The sequence below is a fragment of the Porites lutea genome, chromosome 9, assembly GCF_958299795.1.
Source record: "Porites lutea chromosome 9, jaPorLute2.1, whole genome shotgun sequence".
Classification (NCBI taxonomy): Eukaryota; Metazoa; Cnidaria; class Anthozoa; order Scleractinia; family Poritidae; genus Porites; species Porites lutea.
Genome location: NC_133209.1, coordinates 8653366 through 8675847, shown reverse-complemented (window position 1 = coordinate 8675847; position 22482 = coordinate 8653366). Strand labels below are relative to the sequence as shown.

Here is a 22482-nt window from a genome sequence, read left to right as displayed (position 1 = left end):
CGTAAATAAGCATAAAAATATTAAATTGACGTATAAAACAAAAAATAGTAAAATAAAGCATTAGGAATAAAACTTCACTGGCTCATAATAACTGACCTCAAAATCTTTCTTAAGGGAGAAAAGGATCGCGAGACGAAACATATCCTACAACACCGACAACCAGTCATAAGTAAACAGCACCCTTCCGATTTCGCACTTCGGTTTGTTTTTAGTTCTGTGTCTAATCAATACCTCATTGTTTTAATTTCAGACTTTCGCATTAATATTGACTACTACAATTTACTTCACTGCGATTCAAGGACGCCATGAAAGTAGGTGTTGCAAGAATTTTAAAATATACTGTACAACTAAAAGTTCGAAAAATACAAATTAAAGCATAACATTGATTAGAAAAATAAAAAAGACAAGGAGGTAATTTACATCAAAAGTTCTGCATGGGTAGGATTGGTTGGGGGCCATCACTAACAAAGGTAGACAGAACTTTCCACTAACTTTTAAGATTATTGACGAAATCATCATGTGTAACCATGCACTAAAATAAAGCCTATTCGATATTTCGTTCGCTTGGTGAGACCTAAACATTTTCTCTTTTCTTTGTACATTTTTCATTACATGTACGTAAAAACAGGCGTGGGTGTGGGTATTTTCAGCTGTCTATGATGTACATGTACATGGAAACTTCATACAAATATAATACTAGGTGATTTAGCCTTAGCTGAAGGTGTCCATCGAAGAAGACCTCCCGGAAAATCTTTCCTGGAGGATAATTTTCACAACACATCAAAGGCATGTACCTGAAATGTTGTAGCTGTCACGGAAAATCTGAAAATTAATGCACTACACCGACCATTGACTCTAGTGGTGTTTGCAATTATCGCTAAAAGACACTAAAACTGACACTGTACAAAGAGAGCACGGGCAAAAGACCCTTGAACTTCCGAGAGTTCTAGCTCAGCTTTAGGCACGTACTTAACCGACAGCTAATTTATTCCGGCATTTTAGCTATGTAAAAACGATTATACTGGAACCTGTCCTACAAATTTCTCCGGCTTTAAAAAGATTCAGCTATTTCACAACAATATGACGCGGTTATTAAATAAACCAACCTCCAAATGCAAACCTTTAAATTCATTTTTTTCCTTTTGAGCTCACCTCTCTTCAGGTCCGTAGAAAAAAGCGAGTGGTGCCACTTATTATATAGCGACTTACCGAGGGAAATTAACTCAATCATTTAGAACTTTATTTATGTGACAAGTGACTCATCATTCTAGCTCAAGGTGTAATATTCAGTCGGAATATAATGTTTCAGTTAAAAGTATTAATTTCGAAATTTGCGGACTTAGCAACCAACTCTTTGCAGCCTTTGTATTGGTGATATTTACTAATACTTCCTATTTACGTTACTGTTTATTATTCAAACAATATTTGCCACTTGAAAATTATTCGCGAATAAACGAAACGCTGAATGTATTTGCTGAAATGGCCTGGATAAATCACTATCCACCGGATAAGTATTAGGACAAACAATTGCCCGTTATCTGCTGACAGTGGACAGCGTTATCCACCCTTTGAACAACTGGGGCCTGACATTTAAATGGGCTAGGTTATGTTTGGCAATTGATACATTGCAACCTGTAGAAGAAATAATACGACAAAATGAAATATGGAAAACTGAAAAATATCAAAACAAATGGACATTGCACTCAAATTAACTTGAAAACACCAACCTAATTTTTCCAAGTTTCCCCCGATGCATGATTATGAAGGCGTAATTTAAAAGAAAGATTAAAAGTAGCGTTATTCAACGTTTCGATGTACCCAACAACACTGTATGTCTGTCAGTAACTTAAAAGGCTTAGGAATCATTTGTATCTGTTACATGGCGGTAATGGAAGACTTTTCTTTCTAACTGTTGCAGCTTAATTCCCTTAATCTAAGACAAATCACGTGGCCTCGCCCCTTCAAGAATTCAAGTTTCCGACGTTAAAATGTCAGAGTGAATAAGCCACTTGCACTAAGAGCTCATATGACATCATTTTCACGAAAATGAAAGTTATATGATTTTGCCTTCGAAAAACCATTAGTGGGTCACATCTTAAAGAAAATAGTTATTATAGTGATTGGCTTTTCAAACCCGCACCATTTTCTTAAAATGAGCAAGTTCGTAGGTGGTCACGTGACCAAAATATGATTGTTAAACTTACGCATTACCTTTTTCTGAACACAAATTTTGCACTTAAACTTTAAGGAAAATGTTGAAAAGATGATGTGGTAACGTTTACAGCACATCTATCAAACGTTTAACAAGATACAAGCCTAAAGAAAATTTTGGCCACCATGTTGGAGGGCAAGAGTATGCCCTCCAACATGGTGGCCGATACAAATCATACTACTTAGTTGAAAAATCAAAGAGCCATAAAATATCTCCCTTAAATGCGTTTCCACTCAAATTTTGGGTGTAAGATAATTTTTATGTGCTCTGTCAATTTTTGGTATCAGCAAGATTCCAACTCATTGTTTAAAGGAAGCACTGGCTACCTGACCTCTTAGTGCAAGTGGCCTATTAGCCAAAGATATGAATGCCAGCCACCATGATGCAAATTTCAGTGCCATCAGAGGCCTTTCATTTGAATGATAACACTACAGAATTTTGTCCACAGATTTAAAAATAACAAAACTAAGATTAAAAGCGACGTTACACAAGAATAACTCAAGAGGAATATTTTGAAACTCAGTTTCAAATCACTTCAAGCGATGATCAACAAAATAAATTAACCAACAGTTCGGCAGTTTGCCACACAAACCAGCATATAGACTTTGTTAACAGAATTAAATGCTACGTAACGACAAATAAAGAGCAACGGGAATTTCGACGTAACTGATACGTTGCAATTGTCGTTATAACGTTGCTCAGAGTCCATATCCTAATAGAACGTTTAACATCTCGTGTTACGGAAGCAGTCTTTTAAGGCAATATCTTCAAGTTGAATATATATTGACTCTCAACACAATTACTGCACTGAAAATAAGTGATTTCTCTCTAAAATTTCTCAATTGAAATTAATTCTAAACTGGTTTTAGATTCTCTTCGTGACCATTGGCGTACCTGTTAGTGTTAGGCGCGTCGAACGACAACCCAAGACATGAAGGTGTACTGCGGTTTCCAAAGCTAATAACGACTTCTCTCTGCGACGAGTTTGGTTAAGCAGCGGATATTGCAGTGAACAGTCCAGTCTCCTGGTTCTTCCCAGACAGCCGACTAATGCAGGAAATTTTAACGGTCTTAGGCTTAAGTTTGTTGACTGTCGCTTTTCTAACTTGGATTTGGGCTATCTGCCAAGACAAGGAACCAGCTACCACACAAAGTTCATTAGCCCATTAATTGCATGAATGGACACCGATAAAAGATTAATTGGACTTAATGGAAACAGCATTATCTTAACGCCATGAGAGGACAAAAGAAAAAAAAATACACGCTTTATTTAGGCTACTGGTTATTAACACTCTGCGTTATACAGAAACACTTTCCCAGATTAGACAACAAACGTGGCATAATTATATCAGTTTATCGGAAATCAAATCGCACTCTATGTATTGAAATTAACGAACCCATTTTCTTTGCTTTTTGTTTTGTTTTATTTTTTTTGTTATTGTTTTTTTGTTGTTGTTGTTTCTAAAGTCCGTAAATAAGCATAAAAATATTAAATTGACGTATAAAACAAAAAATAGTAAAATAAAGCATTAGGAATAAAACTTCACTGGCTCATAATAACTGACCTCAAAATCTTTCTTAAGGGAGAAAAGGATCGCGAGACGAAACATATCCTACAACACCGACAACCAGTCATAAGTAAACAGCACCCTTCCGATTTCGCACTTCGGTTTGTTTTTAGTTCTGTGTCTAATCAATACCTCATTGTTTTAATTTCAGACTTTCGCATTAATATTGACTACTCCAATTTACTTCACTGCGCATCAAGGACGCCATGGAAGTAGGTGTTGCAAGCATTTCAAAATATACTGTACAACTAAAAGTTCGAAAAATACAAATTGAAGCATAACATTGATTAGAAAAATCAAAAAGACAAGGAGGTAATTCACATCAAAAGTTCTGGGTAGGATTGATTGGGGGCCATCACTAACAAAGGTAGACAGAACTTTCCACTAACTTTTAAGATTATTGACGAATTCATCAGGTGTAACCATGCACTAAAATAAAGCCTATTCGATATTTCGTTCGCTTGGTGAGACGTAACCATTTTCTTTCTTCTTTGTTCATTTTTCATTACATGTACGTAAAAACAGGTGTGGATGTGGGTGTGGGTATTTTCACCTGTCTACGATGTACATGTACATGGAAACTTCATACAAATATAATACAAGGTGATTTAGCCTTAGCTGAAGGTGTCCATCGAAGAAGACCTTCCGGAAAATCTTTCCTGGAGGATAATTTTCACGACACATCAAAGGCATGTACCTGAAATGTTGTAGCTGTCACGGAAAATCTGAAAATTAATGCACTACACCGACTATTGACTCTAGTGGTGTTATCGCTAAAAGACACTAAAACTGACACTGTAAAAAGAGAGCAGAGGCAAAAGACCCTTGAACTTCCGAGAGTTCTAGCTCAGCTTTAGGCACGTACTTAAATCGACAGCTAATTTATCCCGGCATTTTAGCTATAATGTAAAAACGATTTTAACAGGAACCTATCCTACAAATTTCTCCGGCTTTAAAAAGATTCAGCTATTTAACAACAATATGACGCGGTTATTAAATAAACCAACCTCCAAATGCAAACCTTTAAATGGTTACTTCAATTTTTTACTTTTGAGCTCACCTCTCTTCAGGTCCGTAGAAAAAAGCGAGTGGTGCCACTTATTATTTAGCGACTTACCGAGGGAAATTAACCCAATCATTTAGAACTTTATTCATGCGACAAGTGACTCATCATTCTAGCTCAAGATGTAATATCGAGTCGCAATATAATATTTCAGTTAAAAGTATTAATTTCGAAATTTGCGGACTTAGCAACAAACTCTCTGCAGCCTTTGTATTGGTGATATTTACTAAAACTTTCTGTAAATATGTTCCTGTTTATTATTCAAACAATATTTGCAAGTTGAAAATTATTCGCGAATAAACGAAACGCTGAATGTATTTGCTGAAATGGCCTGGATAAATCACTATCCACCGGATAAGTATAAGGACAAACAATTGCCCGTTATCTGCTGACAGTGGACAGCGTTATCCACCCTTTGAACAACCGGGGCCTGACATTTAAATGGGCCTCGCCCCTTCAAGAATTCAAGTTTCCGACGTTAAAATGTCAGAGTGAATAAGCCACTTGCACTAAGAGCTCATATGACATCATTTTCACGAAAATGAAAGTTATATGATTTTGCCTTCGAAAAACCATTAGTGGGTCACATCTTAAAGAAAATAGTTATTATAGTGATTTGGTTTTTTAAACCCGCACCATTTTCTTAAATTGAGCAAGTTCGTAGCTGGTCACGTGACCAAAATATGATTGTTAAACTTATGAATTACCTCATTCTGAACACAAATTTTGCACTTAAACTTTAAGGAAAATGTTGAAAAGATGATGTGGTAACGTTTACAGCACATCTATCAAACGTTTAACAAGATACAAGCCTAAAGTAATTTTGGCCGCCATGTTGGAGGGCAAGAGTATGCCCTCCAACATGGTGGCCGATACAAATCATACTACTTAGTTGAAAAATCAAAGAGCCATAAAATATCTCCCTTAAATGCGTTTCCACTCAAATTTTGGGTGTAAGATAATTTTTATGTGCTCTGTCAATTTTTGGTATCAGCAAGATTCCAACTCATTGTTTAAAGGAAGCACTGGCTACCTGACCTCTTAGTGCAAGTGGCCTATTAGCCAAAGATATGAATGCCAGCCATCATGATGCAAATTTCAGTGCCATCAGAGGCCTTTCATTTGAATTATAACACTACAGAATTTTGTCCACAGATTTCAAATTAACAATGACAAATCATCTCGCCAAAACTGGGTCTAAGATCAAAAGCGACGTTATACAAGAATTAATCGAGAGGAAATATTTTGAAACTCAGTTTCAAATCACTTCAAGCGATGATCAACAAAATAAATTAACCAACAGTTCGGCAGTTTGCCACACAAACCAGCATATAGACTTTGTTAACAGAATTAAATGCTACGTAACGACAAATAAAGAGCAACGGGATTTTCGACGTAACTGATACGTTGCAATTTTCTTTGTAACGTTGCTCAGAGTCCATATCCTAATGGAAAGTTTAACATCTCGTGTTACGGAAGCAGTCTTTTAAGGCAATATCTTCAAGTTGATAATATATTGACTCTCAACACAATTACTGCACTGAAAATAAGTGATTTCTCTCTAAAATTTCTCAATTGAAATTAATTCTCAACTGGTTTTAGATTCTCTTCGTGACCATTGGCGTACCTGTTAGTGTTAGGCGCGTCGAACGACAACCCAAGACACGTAGCGCGTTAATTCGAAGAGTAATGGCTTTGAACGTGTACTGCGGTATCCCAAGCTAATAACGACTTCTCTCTTGCGACGAGTTCGGCTAAGGAGCGGATATTGCAGTGAACAGTCCAGCCGACTAATGCAGGAAATTTTAACGGTCTTAGGCTTTAGTTTGTTGACTGTCGCTTTTCCAAGTTGGATTTGGGCTATCTGCCAAGACAAGCAGGGGCGGATCCAGGATTTTTTTTAGGAGGGGGTGTACTCGTCTCTTGCTCTACTTCAACACCAATAAACCACATAGTTTTTTTTTGCAGAAAACCAGTTTTATTAGAAAACCGCAGGTCATCTCGGGGGGGGGGGGGGAGGGGGGGGGTGCGCACCCCCTGCACCCTCCCCCTAGATCCGCCCCTGACAAGGAACCAGCTACCATTCCCCGTCCCCACCCTCCCCCCCCCCCCCCACCTTAAAAACCCTTACTATCTTGATGGCGAACAGGAGGGCAAGTAGTATTTATCACGTGCTGAGTCAATGAGTAACTTATATGATGGCCATTTCTGTTCCATCTATTGTCTTTCTTCCAATGCAGCAAACGCGTACATACAATTTAACATCATGTAAAACGAGAACTAAAACGACTAAACATCGCTTTCTAATAACTGAATACGGTGTGCGTAATTAGCGAACTGTATTTGTGCACAAATTGCGCTAATGACTATAAACAAGATATTAACAGACTTAACAACTCTAACAAATAACCTAGCGCTCTTTACAAGTACTGCGCAATGTAAAATCCGGTTAAGCACCCTTACATCTCATTGAGCAAACAACTGGACGAAAATGATCTTGACTTAAGCCAACAGTGAGTAAATTTCTTTCCTCTAGTCTGGAAGAAGTGAACGTGCATGATTAAAAAAACATAAAAAGAGTCATCAGGCATTTAGTACAAATTTGGCTTGCTTGCACCATAACAGTTATGAGATTTTGTTGACTGATCGATAATACTCGTAAGAAATGGGTAAAGAAGGCAAAAACATCAACCAAACTTACCATGTATTCCACCATTTTGACATCAGTTAACAACTCAGTTTGGGAGGAATCTACGATGTATAATGGTCGTTAACCCGTGATCTAGCCCGCTTGCTCAAAATTCTCTGGTCTTCAAGAACGAAAGGTAAAGGAAGATCTTGCATCATTTGCCATCAATGACAATCTCGCATAGGAAACAGAATACTATGTAAAGAGGTATTTCCTTGAACGTTTCGTCACGATGAAGCAATATTAATGGTATCCCACAATGATAAAAAGCTGAAATCATTAACTGCTTTTAAATGCAAATGCACGAGCATTCCACACCACAAAAGATCAAGCCAGCCTTAAATGCAGACATTCAATTAATTGTTAGTGTTCATTCGACTCTTTCACAATAAGCTATGATATGACTTAATTAAGCATCATCAACGACCAATTGTACGTTTGTTAGGTCAGGTCCCAATCTTATGATATAATCTTGACATACATTTTTATGAGCAGCAATATAATACACAAGTATGAAAGATGATAAATGCTCTATCGACAACGAAAAAAATGAACGCCTTTAGTTAACAGTTCGTGAACAAATGGTCTCCTGTGTTCTGATCTAATCTAATGTTAGCGATAAAATTAAGCAAAATCTAAGCTTGCAGTATGGCGATTATTCAACACATGCATGGGTCAATTAAGTACAAATAAAATGTTAGAGCAAGTAGATCTTATTTTGTTTGTAGGGTTTTCCGATTTAGCGGAAGTTCTGCGGAAGTGGAACTGGCCAGTTTCAAATGAGTTCAGTTTCTAGCCTTTCTATACATGAAATTCGTTTAACGCCGAGTACTGTAAGTAAATTGCTGGGTTGTTTATAACTTCACTTTACGAGACCAACTGCAGCGCTCAACTTTATATTATTCTTGCAAAGTTACATATAATTCGATTCGCCAAGAAAATCAGGATTCAAGGAAGTAATTTCCATGGCCAACTCTTTAGAGTCTCAGGCTGAAGAAGACGAGAAAAAAAATGGAATATTCCTCTTCAGCCCCCAACAAATCATGGCACGTAAATAGTGCAAGCAAAAATCACAATACACCGTGAAAGGCGGGCTTTGCACTCTCAGAAACAAAGGTGCTGAAGTATGGAAGGTTTCTAATGCTGGGTTTTTATACGGAGCGTGGGAAGAAGGTTTTCACCCTATTCTTTCTACCATCAAAACTAAGCAGGCACTCAGCCTAATTTGCTTAAACCTTCATTTTGAACTAGCTTAAAATGTATGTTTTTCCAAAGAATATGCACGTAACATATGTGCTGCTTTGTTATTCTTTTGTTATTCAATAAGTTGTCATATATGAGGCTTTCTTCTGCAACTGCATGGAATTTCGCGCCAGTGTCAAAAAATATTTGCATTCGCTTAGTTAGTTGGATTGCACCAATAACTATGATTGCACATTCTACCGTTTGTATAAATTTATTGAGCTTTTGCCATAGTTTTCAACCCTCACCCTAACCCGCAAAATGCACAGAGTCGAATAGCTATTCACTAGTAGACAAAATTGCGAGATGCGATGCCTGGAGACTTCCCGGCGTCTTTCCCAATTTGTAGGAGAGAAGATATGCAATGTTGTTCCTTTTCTGTTTATAAATTATCGTATCAGTATATCAGGCACTGGATGAGACAATGAAAACGATTCTTATTTACGTTTGACATAGCAGATATAGAAATAACCTACGACCAGGCCTCCCAAAGAAAATGGGAAAATCTAAGGACCGCCCGTTATCGCAGGTTAATGAAGAAAAATTAGATATCGAGAGAGATTCCCTCCCCGCGCAGGATATCATCCAGCGGACAAAAGCAGATTTGTTTACTTTTTTCCTTGTCAGTGTATGCTTTATCTTTTTTAAACGACTTTTAAAAACCGTTAGCACCGAGTGTGAATTTATTTGCAGCAAACGCGTATTGGCCGAATGCGACTGCTAGACGCAAATACTGCAAATAAATCCTTTTGTTTTAGAAAAAAATTACCAGGAATGTTTGTGCTCATTTATCCTTTTACAAGCCAGATATATTGCATAAACAATGACATCGTATCATGCAAAGATTTACTTATAGCGAAAAAAAATCGAGATGACCTTTTACAGTATAATGGGATCAATTTCACATCTCGGAAAAATGGCTCGAACTGCCGCTAAATCGGAAAACCCTACTAAGGCAAAAATAAACAGCTTACTCCAGTCAATTTACCTTAACTCTAAGTGATTCTTGTTATTAATGTAGCTTCTATTATTTCGTTTACTAATACCATATATTTGTTTACAACCGGTGTGATCAGCCTGAAAAAACAGCCGACATTTCGCAACGCCACAACTGGTTTCCCCGCGAAATGGCATCTAAGCAACGACTGCAGAAATTCCATACTAATGACGTGTCACTACCTTGATCTGGGTAGTGATTCTGATTGGCTGTGCTAAGTGTCAGCTGTTTTCTCAGGCTACGGTGTGAACTGTTAAAATGTCAATATTTTAAAGTTTTGTTTTTCTAGACTGTACATACAGAGATAACGCCTACAGCCATAGGCAGTCTCGGGATGGACTATTTTTTCCAAGAAACTGTAAGAAACGAGGGCCGAAGATTTGCAAAAATTAGTCCAGACAATTCTTTAAAAGAAAGGCTATAACTCTCACTGTTCAAAGTTTGAAACTACGCCAATATGCTGTTCATTCATTCAGCAGATTCAGCCTAGAAGGGGTTTTCATCACATTAAGTAACATGATCTAACAATTATCAAGCCAAAGTATGGTAGCCTGCGAGAGCATCCGGTTTTTTCGACTCTAGTTTCTAGTTTCACCCGCCGAGAAAATTCAAAAGGAGAGAAGCGACGACTGGAAATACGTCTGCGGTTCGCAGGCTAAGGTTTGGGGAACTGTCTCGTCTTTAACACAACTATGGCAAATACCATCTCTGTGTAAAAAGAGACTATCACCAATTACATATATGTAAATAGACGTTGGAAATAATGTTGTCTGAACTTATATCATATCTCACTTGTGAGCTCAATCACTCTTTTTACCAAGTAAGTGCAACAAAACGGCTTAAATAGCTTCGAACGAAGGTTTCATAACCATATCATACCATACCTCCCCGCGCCCCGCGCCCAGCCCTTCTAAAGCCCCACACGACTTATACTTTTGCTCGCTCTTTCTGTCCATGGTCCCTCTACCTAGACACAGAGCTATTTTTTAAACAAAGATGAGTCTCGGCGCGAGAAACTTTTGATGACCTTTGATTGAGACGCACCAATCGTGCATGTACTATTCTTGCTCACACTCTCTCTCCCAGCCATTTTTTCTTTCTTTCTTTTTTCTTTTAAACAATGAGTTGCTCAACGCGGTTAACTTATGATTGAAGCCCACCTACTGTAAATGGTAAAATTTATGTGCACGATTTTTCGTTATAGGTAACTGATCTTAACAAATATTACATAAATTATTTTGTCGGTCCGAATTGACACTATAAGGCACTTCTCTATAATCTATAATGTAACGAGAATAAAACATGGATGCCCACAGCTAAAAATGCTTATGACTTTTGTAAAACAACGTCACAATCTGGAATTATGTTCACATATGCAAATGTCTCGTATTCCAATGTAAAAAACAACTAATACCTGACTTAAAAACTTAGCTAGAGAGTCAAGAAATTTCTTTTGAAAAGACTGGGCCCGCGCACGAAATGGCAACATCTGCCCTCCTCCCTCCCCTCCCCTCCCCCCCCCCCCCCCCCCCCCCCGTACACGATGCCTACCCGGTGACACTAGGTCGTCCAAAACCTTAGGTAACATTATACAACTAGTAGACAGGCCGGCAAATGATATGTTTATGTTGGACGGGACACTTGACAGATAACAGGAGGGTACAGGTAATAGGTATGAATGTGACAAAACAAGCTGATAATAATCAGTTTATTTTTCCTTTGTATATGTTACAAAGGTCTGTGAAAGGGGCCGAGTTTAAGTTATATTATTTTGTATGTTCTGGAGGTTTAAAAACACTGCATTTTTTCTCATTGTTAGCTTTGGCAAGGGGATGAAAGGAAAGCAAACTCTGAAGTCTAAGCGAAAGTTTTCGATGATACGATCTCCAGGTTAAGGGAAAATATCGCAGTCAAAACGACAGCACGTAAAAGCCATTATGAATTCCCAAATTGATGAGTTTATATATCAGAGCTGTATGCTGCAAGAGGATATGATAAATATATCTTTTCAAAGCTTACCAAATGGAGACAAATCGGTCGAGCGTAAACATTCAACGTCTACTCGTAATTATTGTCATTGAGTAAGTTATAAACTACGCAGCTTGAAAACGATATTGAGACATTCAAACCGACACTATAATGTTAAAGAGGAAACGCATACAGAGGTCGCGTCAATTTCGTAAAAAAGGCAGGGTCCTTCCGATTTCACAGGATTTGGATCAACTCCTTTCACCGAAGAGTGAAAAAATTAAATACTGCAAAAATGATCTAGTACTTTTGCTCCAATTCAAACCAACGGGACACAAAGATCAACCGTGATTCGTATTTATTTGACCACAGTTAATACAAGACATTTAACGAGTACATTCCAGCACATTCGCAGAATAACGCGAAAAGGTTAAATCACGTCCGTTAATATTGCCATTATTTGTTTCACCATGGCAGTTGATCGCTACGCATTATTTAACATAAGCTAAAGAACAACATTTGTTAGCTTCTTTGACTGCGTGACTCGGTAATTTACGGTTGATGCCTGTGTAAACACATTCGTCTTTTGAACGAGGAACTCGCGGTAACTACTTTCCAAGAGCATGTAACATTGATAAAACACAGCTGCATTAGTCTTTAAGTGTAATTACCTTCAAATCAGGCCGCCAGCTGCACTCAAACAGATCCCTCATAGCTTCTCTTCTTTGCGACATCTTGACCAACACGTTCGTCCGGCAGCCCTGTCGGAGAGCGAAGAAACAATAACATTCACATGGCGGTGAAAAACTTTGCGTCTGAACTAGAAATTCGATGAGTAATTTTACGCCTCAGTTACTAATTCCAACAGTGTTTATAGCCTTACGCATCGTTTGAATAAATTATTTTTGGACAAAGGTTGGATGGACGACTACTTCGCCGTAGACTAAGTGATCCTATTGTTTCCCATTGTGTGTCACAACCGCTGCGGCGAGTGACGTCACATAGTTTTAAAGCTTTCTATTTCCATTTACTTGTTTGTTTATCTATTTATTTATTTTCCTCTCACTGATGACTACCTTCTTCTAAGTAATAATGAAAGAAAAGGAGTTGAAATTTCGCTTTCGCCCAGTAAAACTCAGATTTGCATTTTCTGAAAGAAGTAATAATTAGCTAATTTCAAATAATTTTGTTTTTCTTTTACAAACTCCGACACATCAGTATTCATAAGGACCATAGCCCAGTAAACCGCAGAAGTAAAGTTAAACCTTTATTTCTGGCAATTAAGTTCAAGGGTAATTTGCCTATTTATAAAAACCAACATTTCACGAAAATGTGGATAAAACGACCTTTCATCTGATCTTACCAAATATGTACCACATATGAAAAAAAAAAATCTCTATTCTTGTACTTAAAGAGAAAAACTGTTTTAGCGTGTTGTTGAAAAGCAGAGGCGCTTTTATGCGAGATTCAAACTTATAAAATTCAAACAAAGGGTCGATCTAGACAATGAGTTTCTTCTTCAGAAATGTTAGGGCTAAACAATGAGTTTCTTTTTTCTAAAATGTCGCCTGTACTGACCTTATCAGATCTTCCCTAACAATCCCACAGTATGTTTAAAAACATGAAGTTTGTTTTGATCGATTGATTTAGGTAGTGTATCTCGGCTACTATATAATTTTCACGCAAGTGAGAAGGGAAATCTTGTATGCATTTCCGTGAATTTTTTACTTCCCGGGTGAGGTGGTATTACATCATCGCGGAAATTCACTAAAGTTCGTGCCGCAAGGCGCGCAATTTGTTGTTGTTGTTTTTTTTTCGTAGATTTTTTCAGATATGTTTTAACAGAGATTCCGAGAAATGTGGTTTAAGCAGCTTAAAGTAATTTAAATCTGAATCGTTGACTAAAATTAAGAACGCTTTTCGCGAGAAAGCGGGAAACTTCATGTGAATGCTGGAACTGAGTACCTTTAAGTAACTTTTGTTAACTTCAATTCATATCTAGCGCGAAAAGCAAACGAGTGTCATTTTTAAACATTTTTTCTAGACTCAATCTGATGACAGGTGAAATAGTTGTCGTTACTATATTTAAGTTTAAAATACTTTCCCAAGATTTTGTTCATCCGCTATCTTATCAAAACTGTAACAGTTTTTACGTGTTACCATTTTATTTTGCTTGCTTTTGAATCTCTATTACTTGTTATTTCTTTACAATCCGAGGGCTCTTTTTTGCATACCTTTGCCGCTGATCAAGTAACAAAGACGGCAAGAGCAACGGAAACGCTTTTTTTCACATTTCTTTGCCGTCACTGCACGATTATGACGACGTGAGAGTGCCTAACTTCACGCTTTTAGGAAGACGTGATCAACGCAAGAAAACGACTTCGAAACGGTTGATATCAGCTCCCGAAAATTTTTCTCTCATTTCAAGAATTGAGGGCGATGAAATGACTTTTTTATAAGCGCGATCTACCGGCGCGACTTCACTTTTTAAGGTACGTTTTTGTGGCGGTCGCCGTCGTTGTTCCTTAAGCTCCCCATTCTAACGTTCTAGACGGAAGTCAGTAAAGACAGAGGTCAGCAGTTTTAACCCAAAGTGAAATCTACCTCTGCGAACGGAAGCTGTTGCCTAAAAGGTTTTATTTCATGACTGATATCACACCTTAGTCTCTGAGAAACCGTGACGTCACGGCTAGACTGTAGGCTGTCGCCAATCACTTATTGATAGATAAAAGCCTCATTTTTGATGGGGAAATTTAGGATTTCACTTGAAAATAGGTTTGCGATCTTATGACTCTCGTCACACTTAGCTGAGAAGCAGATTTAAGTTTCATCGCTTAATCAACGACAGCAAGAAAGACCTGTGAGTCGTTCAGTACGGCCTAAAGTGTGCGTGTTAAGTTCTCGAGTCAGGCGGCGATTTTTCTTAAGTTTTTTTCCATAAAGTCCTTGAACTGGGCACATCAAGCACTACTTTCCTTAGAAGAAAATATCAGAAGTGAAGTGAAAATCAGTTCCTCAAACCCTGATGAGAGAAAAACCTGGGGAGGCTCGATTTTTTACGATTCACGGCCAAGTACATCATCATACACTTTTCAAAAATATTTATGTAGGTCATCTTCATTTCATCTCTAGAAAATGTCACATTTTAACGTCGAATACACTATCATGACACTTATTCTTCGAAACTCTTTACAGTGCGTCATCTGCCTTATATCATCTCTTATGTTTCTCGATTAGTACACGCTTTGATTGGCCAATTAAGCAGGCCATATTTCACTGTGTAGTCTCGATTCTCAGTAGCCTCCTACTCAGACGTTCGTTTGGCTCGTCTCCTCCTCCTGATCCTGTTCTTGGGACAAGAACACGTGACGAACCCCCAAGAACGTCTGCGTGGGAGACTAGATTCGCAGCCGCTCTTTGGGAAAAATGAGCCCGCACTCCAACCTTGTTCCCAGGGTTCTCTTCTACCCGTCCCTACGGAGCGAGACGGATAGGAGAGAGAACCTGGGGACGAGGTTGCCCGCACTCATCCCCATCTCTCGGGAAAAATCGGGAGAGCGGCGGCCGAATTCAAGCCTTTTTTCCGCCTTGTTCTGGTCGCAATTCGAGAGAGGGAAAACATTGTAAAACTGTTTACTCCATACTGTAGTTTTAGACCATGGATATGTTAAGAGTTGACAGGAAGGAGCCTAATAAATGTTATTTCATGCTCGATTTGCGAAGAGCATCATTTTAAATGGATCCTGAAAAATTTGTCGAGAACAATGTTGAGATGTTGAGGTTCTATCGAACCTATACACCCTAACCACAATCGGTACAAGTTAAGAACTCTTATGGTTGGGATAAACCAGACAATTGCCTCTTGTAAACATATAAGGAAAAATGGCAACTGAGTATCAAAAAATACCTTCACTAGCGCTATATTGCTTCGGACGTATTCCAATACTAGTTAATAAGCCCCTGGGAGACGGTCACCATTTTTTAAAATTGCTTCGTGGGAGTTCTTTCTGGAATGAAATCCCCCTACGGCAGAAACAGTGATATCTTGGTTTATCCCAGTTATTCATGTAGCTACCATAAAATTGAGCATAAATTCTCCCTGACTTTGCCTCTGCCATTATCAGCGACAAAAGGAAGAAACAAAGAACTCGAATGCTTATTTTTTTTTTTTTTAGGTCACTTACCTCAAGGGCGCTCTGACCTTGCGTTTTGTTTACGTGTCAGCTTTTAAATGTTCCCTAATGATGTTGTAAGCTGTAGCTGAAACAGAACAAATGTATGAGAATTTCCCATTGCATCGCTATTTCACTTCGAATATGCTATCTCATAGCATGTTGAGTTCCTGTCTAAGTTACTGTTAATTAGGCGTATACCTCCCACTAAAACACAGTCTGTTAAATAGCACTTTTATTAGACGTTCAAGGTATTAATATCACTCACCTTTTCCGACTGTGGAACGACGGCCAAAGATCGTAGTATTGAAGAAAAATTGTAAATTTCGTTTAACGTAAATTGTGATGAACATAAATTAAGTAACATCATAGAGTACTACTGCTTGAAAGGCTTCTCAGTCATTTGGAATGTCACACCATAGGATTTGCACAAAGGCACACAAGAATTAAAACGACAAACAAGCTATATGCTATTATGGACTCTGAAAATAAAAAATTCAATAAATACCACCCATGGAGCGTGCGTTCGCGGACAGAAAGAAACATTAATTGAATTATGTACTACGCTCTTAATGAAAAAAATAAACACGTAGCAAGGTCTTACAAAATGACGCAAATGACTAAATTAATTAACTCTTCCCTTCTAATCTGTTTAAAAGATCTCGAGTCTGTCTCTCTGATGAAAAATTTTATCATCTTTGGTTTGGCCTCTTATACAAGAACGAGAAGGAATTTCTGGCCGATGACACTAAATGTGTTTTGACCGAAAAAGTAAAGCTGTATTTTCGTAAGCTGACGTGAACAGCTGTGACAGCTGTAACTCTTTATGCTGATCACGAAGTAAGCTAACGCTGTTCTCTAAAAATGATAGTTATCTATTCCTTTGGCTGAAGGTCAAGAAGAACACGGCACAATTCCAGCTGCGTTTTGCCAGTGGTGGCGCGCCGTTTTTAGCTGCTATTCATTTCTTATTGAGTCAGCTTTGTTAAAAAATTGTAATGGTACTTCAAACAATTGCATAAAATTATTTCCCAGGAATAAAATTAGTCACAAGGAACGTCTCGCCGAAGGCTACGACAACTCCGTTGACCATTCAGAGCCTAACGGTTATTACAGTTCAAGGGTGGATTTAGGGGTGGCCCAGGGGGCCCCGGCACCCCCTTTTGTCCGGGATTTTTTTCTTTTGTAAACGTGTGTCAGATGCATATGGCACTTCGAGCTTTGTTACTTAAATATATTTTCTTTAATAAACATTGTTAATAAGAAAAGAATCTGTGTTTGAAGCCTACATTTTTAGTCGCAAATGACCAAAGCTACCTGAGTGCAGTAAATATCCGTGTCAAAAAACTGGATTTGACAATTTTTCACGGAGACAATGTTGCCGCCTTTGCCGGGAGGTTGTGCTCTTGCCGCAATCGCTTCGGTCCCTGCCCGCATCATAAAGTGTTAATTACTTCTTTGACCACAACCACACCTATGGTTTATTAAATATTTCAGCATTACATGTTCAATATGGAATCCAGGCATTTGCTAAATTTTAAGCGTCCAGAATGCCCTAGATTGCATTTCAGTGAACTTCAATCTCAAAACTTTTCCCGGAGAGCATGCGCCCGAAACTCCCTAGAAGAGTGCGCCGTTCGCAGTCCTGATGGGCGCTATCCAAATTGCCACTGTATACTATATCTCGAGGCCCTCTCCTTGCAGTTAGAAATTACGCGTTTAAAAGCGTGAGTAAGTAGGTCGACACGAATAACCAGAATTTCAAATAAATAAGAAATAGCCTGTGGATCAGGCATCTCTGGAAAAGGGACGAGAGAAGTGAAAAGGGGAGAAACCACATCCTCCCCTCCTCCCCACTTTATTACAAATCCCCTTCCCCCCCCCCCCCCTCCCCAATAAAACCCCTAAAGAAGAACTTACGTAATTGCATGTAATGACTGTAATCATGTTAACTGAGGAAAACTGCATCCTGAAGAAGATCGTATTCATCCTACCTGTTTTCATACCTAACACGTGCTTACGCGCTTACGCTGTTTTGGTCAGATTGACTCGCAAGAGACAGGCTTTCAAATACCAATTGTGCGATATGGCCAATACTTTACGCATGCACAGTATCACCAAGGCTGTAGACCTCTTGTACCATCCTTGTTTAATAGGTTGTATAATAACGGCATGCAGCCATCGAGGAAGAATTAGACTCGAAACATGTCTTACTATATTTGTCGTAAAAAAATTATGAAGACCTATGCTTTCCAAGGGCCGATACTCCTGCTCCTTCGTCACCAGCGAAACAATCAAGTAGCTATCGACAATATTAAAGAGGTTTGGAAGTAGGAAAGTTTTCAGTCAAGGAAAGATCGTTGAAGAGATAAATGATGGTTTAATTGCCTAAATTGGCAAAAACTTCAACATCCTGAAATTCCTAGAATTATCTTTGAATCAAATTCTGTGTTTACCCAGAGGATGTTGAAGCTAACAGGTTTTATCGCACAAGATGTCAACAGGGTTCAAGACAATGTTACAACAAAGTTAAGGCATTGTTCGCTGTCTGCTTCAATATCCTTCCAAATCTCTCAACGATTTACAATTTTTTGTTCGTAAAACTAATTTGAAGCTGTCCTCAAAGAAAACAAGGGCTGTTATTCCATTAAAACACGATGAGAAACACCGAAAAATGAAACAGACATCATTTCCTTTTATGCTTGCTGAGGTTGTATATACACTTTTCAGCTAAAGTTGGCGCATGCGCACATTCGAAGAATAATGGATTCTCGGGGGATCTAGAAGATCAGAAAGCTGAAGCGGAACAATAGAATTTCTCATATCCATCTTGAATAAAGAACATACAAACCCTAGCTTATGCATTGTTACTTATGATCGAGCGTACATTTTTGTTTTTCCTTCTAGAGTAAACATCCCTCACTGATAAAGTAAAGTGGAACCTTGATATAACGAACCTCCATATAACGAAGTCCTCGGTATAACGAACGATCTTGTTTACTCCAGTAATAGCAAAATATATGGCAAAGTACCTCGATATAACGAAACCTCGTTGTAGCGAACAAATTTTGCCGGTCCCTTGGCACTTCGTTATATCGAGGCTCCACAGTAAAAAGGAATTTCCAATGACGTGACTGAAGGTTCTACGGCGCGCACCCGAGGAGTGATCGATCCTTCAGTTATAAGGTCTTACAATTTGCCCGGCGAGTGAATAATCCTACTGCCTGAGAGCACTTTCTTAAGCCAAAATAATGCAATATGACAAAGGCTCAGCTGAGAGCAAACTTCATATTGGATTGTTTAGCTCTTCGTATCTTCTTGGGACATCCTTTCGCGCTTGATCTAATTAAGTAGAACGCTGTTAAAGACCCGCTACGAGACTTGTCGATGCTAGTGTGACAAAATGCTGAATAATTTCATTCTTTGACCTTTTTCGAACAAAGGCCAGCATGTGATGGATCGTTTGCTCTTAGAATAACTGGCAATTCAAACCAGACTTTCACTACACTAAACAAGATCCCGTGAATTGTGTGTTTTCGTGTGATTTTTACTACCATTGATAGCTGTCTGTACCATAAATTTCTAGACGATTAATCTTTCTATAATAAAAACAAAGCTCTGTGGCGGTAAGGGTGGTAGATATTGACAGACTGCAGTGTAAAATACTTTCCAAAATATCCTTAAACTGCTATGAACAAGTCAGTGCTTTCTAGCCGTAATAAAAACTACTACACTCGTTACTTACTTGTTGTGATGTTCCTGAATACTCTCCGATCGATCGACTTTCTAGAATTATTAAATGTCCAGGGTCATTTTATAGTGAAACCCGTCAGCTCGGTATATTTTGAAGCACAGTATAGCCGAAAATGAAACTTTTGTGACGCCAGAAGTCGTTAAAAGACCGCTGCAACCGTGTTGAGTCGATTGGTTAGAATTTGCTTTTTCTTTCGTTACAGTATATGAATAAAATAACACCAAGGTTACTTGTTAACACAGCTCACTGTCCTTGTTGAAAGCTGGAGCGTTTTCTTTTAAAATGTTGTCATTACCACAAGATTCCCCATTCACCACAGTATATAAGCTAGGTTTTCGATAGCAAATATACGTACCTACAGCAGAAGATGACCCTGGTAAATGGCTACAAGTGCTCTGCAATCGTGCCAATTGAGAAGTAACATAATTCTGATGAGTCAGATATGATCAGGCAAAGTTTATCATACATTAATACAACCGTATCATCTTCTTTACTGCTGAAACATGCTTCTTGTGGATAGCAGGTTTTAATGAAAAATGCATGTTTTTAAACTTTGTTTTCCTTTTGACAATTGTTTTATGAAACTAACAGGTATCTGAAACAACAATGTTATTGTTCTCGAACTGAAACAAGCAGGGCAGGAAAATCATTGAAGGGCCAAGGACAGGAACAATGGTTTAATACCAGCTAATACCTGTCCCTCAGCTGGATATTTCACCGTATAAAACATCCATAGCGTACAATAACATGCGGAATAATATTTTAGTATCTTACTACTCGGGTCCACTAAGTATCATGGTTCAATTAAATAAGAATTAACATAATGACACTCAGCGATCTGAGGTTATTTGCCTCTCTTATATCTTTAAAGGAGGTTATAAAACTACTTGAATTAGGACGTTCATTAGTTTAATGCATGATCATTGTTTTGCGGGCGAATATTGATGGAGAGGATGACTTTTAAAAAGAATTCCAACTTTCAGGCAGGTAAGCTGATCGAATAAGAGCTTAATTTATCTTGCGAAAAAACTTAACTTTACTAAATGGCAAACTGCAGCATTAGACAGCTCTCTTGGACTCATTAACCAGGGACAAATAAATAAGTTATTTACTTTCTTAGGTCTCCTTTCCGCAGAGGAAACAAACAGTGTGCCTTGTAGTGGCATCGTTAAGGTTATTCTGACTATCGGCAGATATTGTAATGACACAAAAGTATAGTGAGTAAAGGAAACGTATGGTGAACAAAAAAATCGGCTTGATTTTTCATTTTGGCCTTCCCTTAACTCGATAAATCGTAAATCGAAGATTATCGCGCAATGGAGTGACAAGCCCCTCCCTCTCAATAGTTATGGGAAGCCCCCATTTTTGGATATGTCTTTGCAATGGTTTTAAGTTTATTGATTTAAGTCAATGATAAGTATTTTAACGGAAGCTTCGCTTTTAGGCTTGGCTCAATCTTCATATTAGTCTTTTTGCATTGAAGAAAATTTATTTCGCTCTGAAAATGGGTAGGTGTTATAACTAATTAGTGAGTGGTGCTACCTTTCATCAAAATAGTTTTTCTCGGTCCCTCATTGCATAAAAGCGAGCTATGGACGTGCGAAACAGATCTCTGTGGATCGGAGCTGGAAGTGTCCAGGCTGGACAGGTACCAAAAATTTTGAGGAAAATCCTGGGTAAAAACTTAACCGAGTTCAGTGAATGTTTCTAAAAAGGGTGATTGATCGTAAAGATTTTTTAATTTTTTTTCCTCTGAAGGTCCTTATACCCCCGAGTGTTCAACCCTTCAAGCTACATCACGTCGGCGTGGACATTTCATAATCTGGTTCCCAGGCGAAAACACAGCTCGCCCAGGTTCATTGTTAGTAGACCCGATAAGTACCACAGAACGAAAACTGCAAATTACTCTGCAGTTAGTTGTTGTTGTCCTTAATGCTCACACGACTCAAATCCTCCCTCCATACACTGAAATACACAAGGTAACGAGGAAATCTCAGCCATCAACACCACGTTTTCGTGAAATTCTAACTTACACGGTAAATACTAACACGCAAAGGCAGAAATAGGACTGCCCAGATATAGAAACCAATGAGGCTTCCCCAGCTAGACAAAGGAATCCAGTGGACTGTCGTGAAACTCGAAGAAGAGAATTTAAAAATAGCCTCCATGTGCGCCGTAGCGGTTGTAACAGATCAAAGCGCGGCTAAGCAAATGAAGCCTGGGCACTGTACAAAATCAAATCCACCCTGGGCTCCCTGGGTGGCCTAGTGGACTTCACAAGCCCAAAGTAAACCTCCCCCGCTGGAAATTAGGGGCGCTTTTAGAGCCGGCCGACCAGCCAGACCATTCCCATCGTGATGAGAAGTTCACTTTTAATCAAAACTATCCAGCCAGATGAGTCAAATCCTAAATAGTATGCACGAAGGAGATGGTTTTTCAGCAAATACTCTTAGAAGAAACCGATTTCATTTGCTAACTGACTGGTCGGGCAATGTTCAGGCCGGTCAGTTCTGGCAAACGGAAAACGCCCTAAGATTTGCTTGATAGCTATTTTTTTTACATTAGCCAATCGCAAATCGCCAAAGCAAATCCCCGAGTTCCATGTCTGCCACCAGGCGACGGCCACTATATCAACTCGAGTTTACCTAATGTAAGTATACCGCTAATGTAAAGGTAATGTAAGAGAGGTCCCCCCGGAAATCTATTGGTAATTAACAATCTACGGGTTAGCAAAGTTTTTTGCTAAAGCGTTCGCCCTCAGCAAGTTTATTTTGCTTACGAGAGACTGACCATTCTCGTAAAGAATTACTGATTTCT

At 38.6% G+C, this 22482-nt stretch overlaps 1 protein-coding gene across 3 annotated transcripts in view; it reads right to left on the bottom strand.

Moving 5' to 3' along the window:
- Positions 1 to 15983, bottom strand: part of LOC140948802 (voltage-gated inwardly rectifying potassium channel KCNH7-like) — a 47179-nt gene extending 31196 nt beyond the window's left edge. Inside the window, exons 1-2 of one of the 3 annotated variants that reach the window (XM_073398070.1) lie at positions 15924 to 15983; positions 12411 to 12500 (exon numbers count right to left, since the gene is read on the bottom strand). In XM_073398070.1, the coding sequence (XP_073254171.1) occupies positions 12411 to 12473 (63 nt within the window). In that variant the 5' untranslated portion in view covers positions 12474 to 12500; positions 15924 to 15983. Of the gene's footprint in view, positions 1 to 6470; positions 6617 to 7544; positions 7696 to 12410; positions 12501 to 15923 lie in introns of those variants that run through there. The other 2 variants (XM_073398074.1, XM_073398076.1) reach the window with 2 other exon arrangements.
- Between the last annotated feature and the right edge of the window lie 6499 nt (positions 15984 to 22482).